This window comes from Lepidochelys kempii, chromosome 3 (assembly GCF_965140285.1).
Source record: "Lepidochelys kempii isolate rLepKem1 chromosome 3, rLepKem1.hap1, whole genome shotgun sequence".
Lineage (NCBI taxonomy): Eukaryota > Metazoa > Chordata > Testudines > Cheloniidae > Lepidochelys > Lepidochelys kempii.
Window position 1 is genome coordinate 209,360,501 of NC_136382.1, and position 12,112 is coordinate 209,372,612.

Below are 12,112 nucleotides of genomic sequence, written 5' to 3' on the forward strand. Positions count from 1 at the left end.
ACCGTAAAGGCCAAACAAGAGACGTAGAGATTTCACAATCACAGGGGTTGATAAGTGGTTCCTTGCCAGGCAGAATGCTGTCAAATGAAGTTTTCTTTAACCATCTTAAGCCCCGGTTCCTTTATCTGGTGATGGTGGGTGCAGTTAGGACAGGACCCTTTGTAGCTGCCCGATATGACACTGTTTTGATGCAATTTAGAGGGAATGTGAGGATGTGACTCTTTCTTAGCTCATGACTGCTGCTTCCCTAATCTGGCTGCTACTGCTTACTGCTGAAAAAGGTCTCAGACCTTAGAGTCCCGCACCGAGGTCACTGGTTTCCTCTCCCTCCCTGGCGGCTCCTTTCAGGGTTTGCCGCTGGGTCAGTGGCTGGGCCTCTGTACACCTCTTGTCTTTTCTGCCTGCTCCTTCTCCTTTCCCCCGACCGGTTGTGGGCGTGTTGGCCAAATGGCTCTGGGTGCCTTTCCCTTTGCTCTTCTTACTGCCTCTCCCAGCTGCCATGTTTCTCCACCCTCCTGGGCCTCCCCCACAGCTCTCCCCTCCGCACATCTTCTGCCTTGGCCTCAGTGGCCGCTCTGTGTCCCAGCTGCTGCCCCTTCTCTCTGGGGCTGGCCCTGGGCTTACCCTGCGAGCATCCAGCTCTGTCGGCGCCTCACTGTGAATTTCGTATGGAGAACTCGTGTTTGCCCCTTTGTTCCTCTCTGCAGGGTCTGCCCCCCTCGCCTCAGCAGAGCAACCCCTAAAGTCTCTGTGTTCTTGGTTGGTTTCCTGCAGGTGGATTGCGTTAGTTTGTGTGGAGACACGAGTGGAGCTACAGAGATGAAGCTGCAGTCTGCCTTTGTGCGGGCTGAGCTCTTCCGGCCATGTGTGCTCCTGCTGAAGGACATCGAGCTGTTGGGACGAGACCGGGACGGGCTGGGAGAGGACTCCAGAGTCACTGCTACACTAAGGCAACTCCTCCTGGACCGAGATGCTGGATCTAGGTATGGACCCTCCCTGGACACTGCCAGCTTGCACCTGAGGCCCTTCCCTTCTCTGTCTCGGGAATCCCTAGGGCAACAATCACTGTAGAGTCTAGGCATTAGCTTCCAGAGCATCCCATTGGGCTTTGGAGTAATTTTCCAGGCTTGCTCAGTTTATTTCAAAAAGCCTCCGGGGTTTGCCAGCAGAGCAGCCCTGAAGTGTGGGGAATTAGAAGATTTGGCCTCTGGGGCCGAGAGGATTCTTGTTTTAGTTCCCTGGGTTGGCTCCGATGAGACATTAAAGCAGATGTAGCATATCTGGGGTGAGGCTGAGCTGCAGGATATCATGGAAAGCAGGAGCAATGGCATACTTGTGAGATTGACAGCAGGTAACAGGAGCTGTGGGGATGACACAAGAACAGAGGGCTGGGAGACATGGGGAGGGAAGATGTGATGTCACTGGTGGGGGTCCCTGTGGCTTGTGGGGCGAGCTTGCAGGCGCCTGGGGGCAGAGTGGCGTAGGATTGAACAGGGCAGGTGGAGTAGGGATAGTCTCCCAAGCTGCTCTCGGAACTGCAGCTCTGCCCAGCACCTCTTGCAGCCGATTGTGCTGACATGCAAACATGCCAGTGCATGGCAGAGGAGTTTTGTGTGGGGATGGTGGCCGTGTGGCCGCCATGGATGTTGTTTGCAGGTTCTCTGCTGTGTGCCTGACAGCTCTTGTTTCTCTGGTGTGTTTGTGTCTCAGCGGTTACCCAGTCCTGGTGGTTGCCACCACGTGCAAGCCTCAGGACGTCCTGGCTGACGTGCAGACAGCTTTCCTCCACGAGGTGACAGTCCAAGCCCCATCGGAAGAGCAGCGGAAGGCCATTCTGAGCACGCTCACTGCCAGCCTTCCATTGGGCAAGGAAGTGAGCTTGGCCAAACTAGCGCGGAGAAGTGCGGTGAGTGCAGCCTGCCTGTGGCCCGGGGAGGGGGTGGCAGCCCTGTCGTGTGACTAGGCAAAGGAGGCTGTTCTGAGCCCCTCTGACTAGTCCTTCAGTTACTACGCTGCAAAAATGACGGCAGCTTGAGCCTTGAAAATGGACATAGGTGATGGTCCTCAGGAAGCCTTGATAGAGTAGCCTCTGCGGGGGAGGTCTCCCCACATGTCATGGGGCCTGGGCAGGAGCTGCCCTTCTCCCCCCGGCAGGCAGGCAGATCGCCCACACAGGGGTGAGGACAGCTGGGGAGGAGGCAGGCCCCACCCCATGCACTGGCTTGTGGGTCGGGGTGCTGCATTATGGGAGCAGTCTGTCCGTGTAGCATGCAGGCTGTGCAGCATGGCTGGGTCTGTGTTGCTCCTGGAGCCTGAATGTCCTTGGCCTGTCATTCATGTTTGCAGTTTTTAACCATGCAGCTTCAGTGTTGCAGTCATTTGGGTTTTTTATATTAAATCTCTCTGGGGCAAACTTTCAGAGGGGGATGTTTGTAGACTGCCGTGCAGAGGTGCTTGCAGAATTGTGCACCCAGACTTGCCTTTGCGGGCACTAAAGATGTGTGCTCACCTGGCTTGTTAGGTGTGATTGGTGTGAGGAAATGGGGTGATTACCTAGGTCAGGCTAAGCACCCAGTTGCACACAACACATCTGTGCAGGTACCTCTACCCTCCTTGTCTGAGAAGGAGGCTGCGCTTGGTTCCAGTGTGCACAGTGGCACGGATGCTCTTCACCATTGGACATGGGTTTTGTTTCTGTGTTCACAGGGGTTTGTGCTGGGAGATTTCTGTGCTTTGCTGGCCCAAGGAGGCCAGGCAGCTTGCACCAGGATCTTAACCTCAAGGTAAGTAGATGGGCCTGTGAGTGATCATCCATGGACTTGCAGAGTGCCTGCTTGTATCCAGAACATTAATTACTGGGAATGAAAAGCTCCATTTCCGCGGGTGGAAAGATACAGTATTTCATCCTCTTTTCTGTGGGAGGTGGGAGCACATGCAGTGAATGTGGCTGTGATCCAGACAAACCCATGGTGGAGACATGGCAAAGACTACATGGCGGTGGGGACAAAGTGCAGCGAGGGAGATGCAGTGACTATGTGCAGTGATTGTGGCCATGGTTGAGACAGCACAGTGAGGGAGATGCAGTGACTAGCAGGAGTGAGGCTGGGACAGTGCCAGGTCTGGGGCAGTGGGGACCGTGCAGGGGCTAGCAGAAAGGGGCAGGGGTGGTGGGGACGGCTCAGGGAGAGATGTGCTGTTGGTGGTGAATTGAGCGTGTGAAGAGAACAGACTTAGACTTTTCTCCTTCTCTGTGGCCAGTTTCCCAGGGGGGCTGAGTGAGGACGAGGAAAGAGATTTTTGTGCTGCTGGGTTCCCTGTTCTCGCGGAGGATTTTAACGTTGCTTTGGATCAGCTGCATGAGGCTCATTCGCAGGCAGTTGGAGCCCCAAAGGTATGAACCACTGAGCGGGGAGGAAGGATACAAGGCTCCGGTATCTGTGCCACTTGCCAGGTCCGTTTGAATGGCCCTCACCCCATCCCTCAGGACATGAAGCCACACTACAGTAGATAGGCACCTGATGGTCACTCGCAGAGCCGGACGTCTGAAAAACATTTGATTAGCAACAGCCACGCGGGGGTCTGTCCCTCACTGCACTCCCCACTCAGAGACCAGCAGGCTGGGTGCCATGCTGGGATTTCCACTCCCTGACTGCCTGGAGTGTACGCTCTCGAATGAACTCACGCAGGAAAGTGACAAAAACTCCCTCTCACCGGTGGATGAACACTTTTCACAGAGGGATCGCTCTATACCCGACCTCCCAGTCCTCATCCTCAAAGGAAATCTGCACAACACCTTCCAAAGAGGGGCTTGGGAGCTTAAATATGTAACTTTGCTAGGCACTAAAAACCATGGATTGAGCAGAGCCACTGGGCTTATGGCCTATTACAACAATCTATAACCTACTACTTCTCCTATGTGACTGGAGGAGTGTTAATGGGCCACTTCACCTTGAATGGTCTCTTGAAATTTATGTTAACCACTTATACTAAACAATCTGTTCCACCTTGAGTTTAGCAGTGACACTCTGAGTTAGTTTCCCAGACCAGAACAAGAGCTCAGTGTAAGCTCGAAAGCTTGTCTCTCTCACCGACAGAAGTTGGTCCAGTACAAGATATTACCTCCCTCACCTTGTCTCTCTAATCTCCTGGGACCAACAAAGCTACAAGGACACTGCAGACCCTGATGGGAATAGGCAGTCGTTCCTGCAGCCATGCCCATTATTGATGTGTTTGTCATGCAACATTTTGGTCCCATCCCCAAAGTTCTCTCCCTCCAGTTACTGTTCCAGCTGTGTGTATGGAAAGCAGGCAGCGTGCTTGGCACTGTGCAGAACGGCCCCTGTCTCTGGGAGCTTGCCATTCAGACACCCCGTGCCCCGGGTTTGGCCGTGAGACTGGTGTGGGAGGCTGGGTTTTCGAGGACAAGGCAGAGCAGCAGAGAAGGCACTCTGTGTGAAGGAGGGCGGTGTGACCTTTGAGGAGGGGGCTGAGAGCTGCGGAGGAGTCTGAGATGATGGGCTGGAGTTTGGGGGCAGGGAAGGTGTGAGAGAAGGGGGTGCAATCAGATCAGGGATGTACAACATACACACTGGGCAGGGAGCACATGGAGCGGGGGTGTCAGAGTGCCCTATTCGCGCAGCTGCCAGTCAGTCTTGGAGCTGGGGACTGGAGCAAACCTGCTCTGGGCTGGGGACGAAGTGGGTGACTGGGCTGTTGGTCTCGCTGCAGATCCCCACGGTCACCTGGCAGGACATCGGCGGGCTCCAGGAAGTGAAGAAGGAGATCCTGGACACCATCCAGCTGCCTCTGGAGCACCCGGAGCTGCTGTCTGTGGGGCTGTGCCGCTCTGGCCTTTTGCTCTACGGGCCTCCTGGGACAGGAAAGACCTTGCTTGCCAAAGCTGTGGCCACTGAGTGCACCATGACTTTCCTCAGGTGAGGAGGGGTTGGCCTTTCTTGGGGTGGGGTGCTGGTCCTGTGCTGTGTGTGCAGGGCTCCTTTGCGCAGGGTTGGTATAACTGGGTCCCTGCTCTCTCCATTGCAGTGTGAAAGGGCCGGAGCTCATTAACATGTACGTGGGGCAGAGTGAAGGGAATGTGCGTGAAGGTGAGTAGCAGCTCTGGCTCCTGGGGCTCTGTGCGCTTTTGGCTCATAGTTGTGAGCGTGGCTGGCAGGATGGCTGTGCGCCCCGGGAGTCTTCTTCTCCTCCTTGGCGTAGGAGGAAGGGGATAGAATTTGACCCTATTGCTCGTCCAACAAACTTCTGCTCACAGCGAGGCTGCTGGGGACAGTGGACCAATCTGGCCTGTGTCCTGGGCCAACTGGCTCAGCCTCCCTCGTCCCCCCTGTATCAGGTTTACTAAATCCTCTGTGCAACACCCCACTTCTCCCTCTCTTCCCGTCTGCTCTCTCTTCATTGTCCCAGCTCCATACTGTGGCCATCTCTAGCCTTGAGGCCCATAATGGCTCTTGTCTGGGCCTCCCTGCTCCTTGCCTCTCCTCTAATCTGCCGCTGCAGTCATCACATCTCTTCCTTGAATCCCTCCATTGGCTCCATGCCTGCTCCTGCTCCCAGCTGCCTGACGTCCCTGCTGTATTAATTCATGTGGACTAAATGGACCCAGAGAGTCAAAGGTGCTAACGTGACCCTGAAACTGTCCAGTGTTAAGCCGCACTAAACAAGGTCAGGGCTTTGGCATACAGAGACCTCCGCCTGCTTAGTGCCACGGCAAACACACCATCAAACAGCCTTATGACCATCTATTAAAGAGACAGAAAAGATGGAAAAACGTTCAAGCATTTGAAATGTCAAGTATTAAGTCAGGCTCTCGTTTTAACGACGTACCTTGTTCCCCTTCCCTTTGGCTGGAGAGAGAGTGTCTCCCTTGTTTGGCTGTCTCACTGTCCTTGGGGAAAACAGAACCAGTTTGTTGAGATGCACTGGTGCTGTAATGGTTAAAGTCTGATCCCGTTTCCTAGAAGACAAAACAAGACACGCACCCAAGAGGGGAGGGAAAAGAGCAGCAAATACAGAAAATGCAGCTTCTGTCTCTGGTGCTGACTCTCACTTGCAGCCTTGCTGCTGGAAAAACTCAGGCCCAGCACCTGGTCTGATCAGCATTGAGCTGTTTAGGGCATTGCTTTTAGCTGCCTCTTTCTGGTCACGGGCTTGCTGAAGTGTTGCAAAATATGCAGCAACACTTGGCCAACTAAGCCAGATGCTCCTTAGGCAGATGGCAAAGGAGAGAGATAGGAAAGAGAAGAAATAAGGTGGGGAAGGAAAAGAACACACAAGGGGAGTGGGGGGGGTGACAGTCTCACATCCCAGGTGGTGTTTGAGATCTAGTCAGAGCCAGTGGAGATGGTGATGTCATCTGGCTCCCTCTCTCTAGCCTGGTCTGATCAGGACATCTCAGGATTAGGACAAAGGAGGCACCGCAGTGTCATGCTGGATCCTGGAGTCCCAGGAGACAGTCTGGGATGGCAATCATGATGGTACAAAAACAACACGGAGCCCGGTGGCATAAAAGTGGTTTTTTACCCACGAGAGCTTATGCCCAAATAAATCTGTTAGTCTTTAAGGTGCCACCAGACTCCTTGTTGTTTTTGTGGATACAGACTAACACGGTTACCCCTCTGAATTATGATGGTGAAGCTTTTCGGAGCAGCTGTTGGCAGACAGCTGCTACTTTTTTTCCCGTCAGCACTTGTTGAGTTTGCTTCGCCTCTGCTAATTTTCACCCCCAAGTCTCTTTTTAAGGCCCCCAAAGGGGAGTAGCCCTCCCACATAATTTTGTCCACCTATCGGGTCTCACTTCCAACACACCAATTTTGGGCCATTGATTGCTGGTCCCACACTTCTCTTGTTTACCTGGCATGATTTGAACACAGTCCTTGAATTTTATCAGTAGGACTTTTTGTTCTTTCTGTCTTCCTTTGGCACCTTTTTCCATCAACATGGACTATTACAGGTTATTATCATGCTCTGAATTTTCACTCACTACAAGTTGAGCTCACACTAGGGTAAATTTGTTGGCCCAATTATCACAACATCCTTTGCAGAGCCCTCCTATGCTGTTTGGGGATCACCCAGACCAGTGAGGGATTCCGTTGCCGCCTGCCTTGTAACTTTGGGGGCCTTAATGCTGTGTTGCTCTGGCTCAGAGCGTGGACACCAGGAGCCAGCCCACAAGCACAAAAGTCTCACCCAAGATTCCACCAGCCTCGTTACTCCTGGCAGGGTGACCCCAACAACCCTTCTGGTCCCCAGTTTCCCGAAGTCCCTCTCCCCCATGTTCTTAACTACCAGACACTTGGACTTTTCACCCCTGGTTTGTCACCCCTGAAGGAGTGGAACCTGCCCCCAGTTATCAGCTCACTTTGGCATGCATATTCCATGCTGTTTGCATGCCAGAGACCTGCATGGGCTAAAAATAAACAAGGTTGAATTAATGGGAAAGCCACCGATTGGAAGGTGAAATAGGGAAAGTAAACACACACACAAGACACAGAAAATAAACATAAAGACGCCACTGCAGGTTTCACACTTCTCTATTAGCTCAGTTCCCTTTTCTAAGATAAGGTATTTCCTGAACAGTTCCCTTGTGTACCCCCATCATAGAGGGGATCCAGCATTTCATGGCCAGCACCCCTCCCTGCTGTGAGGTGGATCTGAATTGTAGTACAGGTTATGAGCACGTTTTTTATATACTTAAAGACATAGATTCATAACCACCATCTGCCGACATATCTCATAATGACCATCAAGTTATGAACATCACAAGGTTTCAAAAAAGACCTGACTTGCCATATCTGTCATATTGTATACGACCAGTTGCTTCAATTGCTCATTCTGCTGTTCTCCCTTTGGGTGGTCTGGACTCTGATTGTCACACCTCTGTAATCACACCCAGCTGCATCTCTCCCCTACTGTGCTCCATGCTCTTTCCAGGTCCTTCGCCGTTATTGCTGCTGTTTGTGTTACGTCCGTCCCTTCGGGCCACAGACCAGGCTCAGGGCCCCAGTGTCTGGGTGTGTCCAGACATGTCATGGGAAGCCAGTCGCTGCTGCAGAGCTCGCAGACTGGCTCTATGATAAGACCCAACAGGTGGACAAAATGGACAAACAGGGGTGGCTGAGGGAGTGGTGAAAGGAGCCTTTTTGCTGTAGCAGACAGATGGTGCCTCCTTTCCCCCCTGGAGACAGCTAGTGACTCCAGCCGGTGGGGATGAGAGCTGGCAAAGCAGGGCCCTCTGGACAGTCCAGGCAAAAGGGCTGAGATTTCTCTGACTTTCTCCACCCTGTGCTGAATGGCTGTGTGAGGGAGGGCTGGGGCATGGCTTCACACCGCACTGCTCCTACTCCCCGGCCCTCTCCCGCTCCCGTTTAGCTGATCCCCTGCTAACTAAACCCACCAAAAAAAGAGAAAAGAACAAAAAATCATGGCGCTAACGTGCCATCTGCTGCCATCCCATTGGTCACTCTGCCTGTGGGTGCTACTGCATCCCCCCTTCCCCGTGTCTGTGTCATCTATTTACACAATCGTGCCTCATTGTTTCCTTGCATGCCCCTGTCTGTCCCCATCTGTTGTCTCGTGTCTTATACTTTGACTGTAAGCGCCTTGGGGCAGGGGCTGTCTCTCTGTCTTGTGTTTGTACAGCGCCTAGCGCAGTGGGGCTGCTCCACGGTGGGCTGCTAGATGCTACCGTAATACACCCAATAAATAACAGTAATGGTGAGTAGCCGTCCCAGGATGCCACCTGCATAGCCGCCCTCTTCTTTGTGCTTTCTGCCTTGCCTCATGCACCCCTGTGCCTGGAGTACATGCCCTGTTCCTGTCTGCCAAGCAGCCTCCTCCCTGAACAGCTGTGGGCATGTTCTGTCACGTCCCAGGAGAGATGGCAGAGCTCTGGGCTGAGGAGTATGTGTCTGCAAAGCAGGACCCAGTCATTTTCTGGTGATTGCTCATGTCCATTCAACTTACATGTGTGCTCGCCACATGCATGGTGCCAGTAGTTTTTCCCCTCAGCAGTATCCGCAGGGGACTGGCTCCGGCGCCCCCTTGACTGGACTTGAGCAACACGTCTCGAAGAACACCAGTTATGGAAGAGAGAACTCTCTTTTCCTCCCACTCTGGACTGCTTGCTCAATGGGGGCTCCCCACTGTGCCAGCTCTCTCTGTGCAGCCCTTTCTTGGGTGCCCATGCTCTGCGTGTGTCTTTCCTCCCAGTGTTTACCAGAGCCAGGGCAGCTGCCCCCTGCATTATCTTCTTCGATGAACTGGATTCCTTGGCACCCAACCGTGGACGGAGCGGAGACTCAGGTGGAGTTATGGACAGGTGAGTGCTTGCTGCGCCCTTCTGTTTTGGCAGCTACATTAGGATTCTGGGTGATTTGATACACGCCAGGCATGTGTGAGATTGCATGGCAGGGCCAGGCACACATAGGTTGGTGGCAGAATCTCACCCTAGTTCTTCCCTCATTGCCTCCCTGCTCCTCCCAGTCCTCTCCTTTGCTGCAGTGGGCTTGACACCTGCTTTCGCACTGCCTCACACGTGGGGCGTTGTCATTATCTGTTGCTGACTGTAGTAAGTCCTAAGGGCCTCTGGCTGAGATCAGGCCCTCCTGTTGCTGGGCGTGGGGCAAACACTTACGAAAATGACCGGAGAGGCCTCGGTCAGGATCAGCATTCAGGCTGCTGTGCAAACGTATATGAAGACACAGTCCTTGCCCACGAAGAGCCATCACTGCTGAAATCATAACCCATGTCTTGTTTCTTTCCCTCTGTCGGCTGGGAAGCGCTTCAGGGCAGGGAGTGCTGTGTGAAGCACCGCACACCTTTCACGTGTCAGCAGAATCTCAGTCACGTTCCTGCAGCCCAGCCGGCCTGTAGGTGGGATTTTTGGGAGCACATGCCTCTGACGGTGACTATGTGCAAGGCTCAGCTGAGCACAGTGAGTTGTAACCTGAAGCGTTATGAAGGTGGTGTGGCTGTGCTCGGCTGAGCCTGACAAGGCATCCACAGGCTTGAGGGTAGCTTCTCGTGTTTGTGGGCCTAGGAATAGAGTCTGTTGACTAGACTAGACACAGCAGGGTATCCAGAGGCCTGACGCTGCAGTGTCTGCCATTCACAGTTCACCTGACTCCCTGTGGGGTGGCTGTTGGGTGCAGAGGGTGCACACCGGTCTGACTGCCAGCAGTGCCTTGCAGGTGAGCTCGTTACGCAAGAGTACACTACGGGGCAGGTTCCTAGATTCCACGGCCAGAAGGGTGCATTATGGTCGTCTAGTCTGACCTGCTGTATAGCCCAGGCCAGAGACTGCCCCAAAGTAATTCCTGGAGCAGAGCTTTTAGAAACACATCCAGTCTTGGTTTAAAAATTGTCAGTGATGGAGAATCCACCATGGCCCTGGGTAAGTTGTTCCAATGGTTAATTACTCTCATTGTTAAATTTATGCCTTATTTCCCGTCTGGATTTGGCCAGCTTCAACTTCCAGCCACTGGATCATGTTCGACCTTTCTCTCCGAGGTTGAAGAGCCCATTATTACATAATTGTTCCACAAGTAGATATTTGTAAACTGTGATCAGTTCACCCTTTAACTTTCTCTTTGGAAAGCTAAACACATTGAGCTCCTGGAGTCTACCACTCTAAGGCAGGTTTTCTAATCCTTTAATCATTCTTGTGTCTCTTCTCTGACCTCTCTCCGATTTATCAACATCCTTCTTGAATTTTGGACCCCACACCTGGCTGCAGGATTCCAGCAGCAGTCGGACCAGTGCCCCATGCAGAGGTAAAACAACCTCTCTGTTCCTACTGGAGCTTCCCCTGTTCACACATCCCAGGGTCACGTCCGCTCTTCTGGTCACGGTGTCGCATGGCGTTCAGCTGATTATCCACTACAACCCCCAAAATCTTTTTCAGAGTCACTGCTTCCCAGCATAGAGTCCCTCATCCTGTAAGTTTGGCCTGCCGCCTTTGTTCCCAGATGTACACATTTACGTTTAGCCAATTTAAAATGTATACCGTTTGCTTGCTCCCAGTTCACCAAGTGATCCAGATTGCTTTGTATCAGTGATCTGTCGTCTTCGTTATTTAGCACTCCCCCAATTTTTATGTTTGCAAACTTTATCAGGGATGATTTTATGTTTTCTTCCAGGTCATTGATAAAAATTTTAAATAGCCTAGGGCCAAAAACCAATCCCTGCGGGACCCCACTGGAAACACACCCACTCGATGATGATTCCCCATTTACAATTACATTGTGAGACCTATCAGTTAGCCAGCTTTTAATCCATTTAATGAGTGCCATGGTAATGTTATATCATTCTAGCTTGTTAATCAAAATGTCCTGTGGTACCAAGTGAAATCCCTTACAGAAGTCTAAGTATATTACATCAACGTTATTATTTTTATCAAATTTATAATCTCATCAAAACCAAATTAGTGTGACAGAATCTATTTTCCATAAAGCCATGTTGATTGGCGTGAATTATCTTACCCTGCTTTAATTCTTTATTAATGGAATCCCATATCAGCCACTCCACTGTCTTGGCCAGGATCGATGTCAGACTGACAGGCCTATAATTACCCAGGTCATCGTGTTTACCCTTTTTAAATGTTGGCACGACATTACTTTTTTCCAGGTCTGAGCTGTGGTTAGCAAATGTCTCTGTAGGGAACATGATCCACAGAGATGTGTGTCTGTCTATATATGGTTCCTGTCACCAGAGCATCGGAGCGCTTCTCAGACATTAGTGTGTGTATCCTCATCAGGTGCCGGGGGGGCAGGGCAGCGTTGGGAACGGAGCCTCAGGGAGATGAACGGGCTTGCCTGAGATCACACAGAGAGTCTGGCAGAGCTGGGAACTTGCCTTAACCACAAGGCCATTTGTGTTCTTGTCCCAAGGCAGGGGTCTTGGGCTGTGCCCATGTAGTTCCCTGTTAGAGAGGCCTATGGGTCTCAAGGGCTGTGTGTGTGTGAAGTGCTTTTCGGGGGGGCGGGGTGTGTGTGTAGGCGTGCTGTGGGTGGCATGGTCTCAGGGACTGGGGACTGGACAGGAAGTCAAAAGACTTGGGTCTTGTGACCTGCTGAGTGAGCCAAGATGCTCCACA

The 12,112-nt window shown here is 52.3% G+C and overlaps 1 protein-coding gene across 3 annotated transcripts in view; it reads left to right on the forward strand.

The window, feature by feature from the left end:
* Positions 1-12,112, forward strand: part of PEX6 (peroxisomal biogenesis factor 6) — a 28,400-nt gene that overhangs the window by 9,786 nt on the left and 6,502 nt on the right. For 2 of the 3 annotated variants that reach the window (XR_012158349.2, XM_073339881.2), the window contains exons 7-13: positions 775-983; positions 1,711-1,906; positions 2,707-2,783; positions 3,259-3,391; positions 4,729-4,934; positions 5,044-5,105; positions 9,229-9,337. Coding sequence is in view for 2 of the 3 variants with exons in the window: in XM_073339881.2 (XP_073195982.2) it covers positions 775-983; positions 1,711-1,906; positions 2,707-2,783; positions 3,259-3,391; positions 4,729-4,934; positions 5,044-5,105; positions 9,229-9,337 (992 nt within the window). In the remaining variant the exon portion in view is untranslated. Of the gene's footprint in view, positions 1-774; positions 984-1,710; positions 1,907-2,706; positions 2,784-3,258; positions 3,392-4,728; positions 4,935-5,043; positions 5,106-9,228; positions 9,338-10,753; positions 10,791-12,112 lie in introns of all 3 variants that reach the window. The other variant, XM_073339882.2, reaches the window with a different exon arrangement.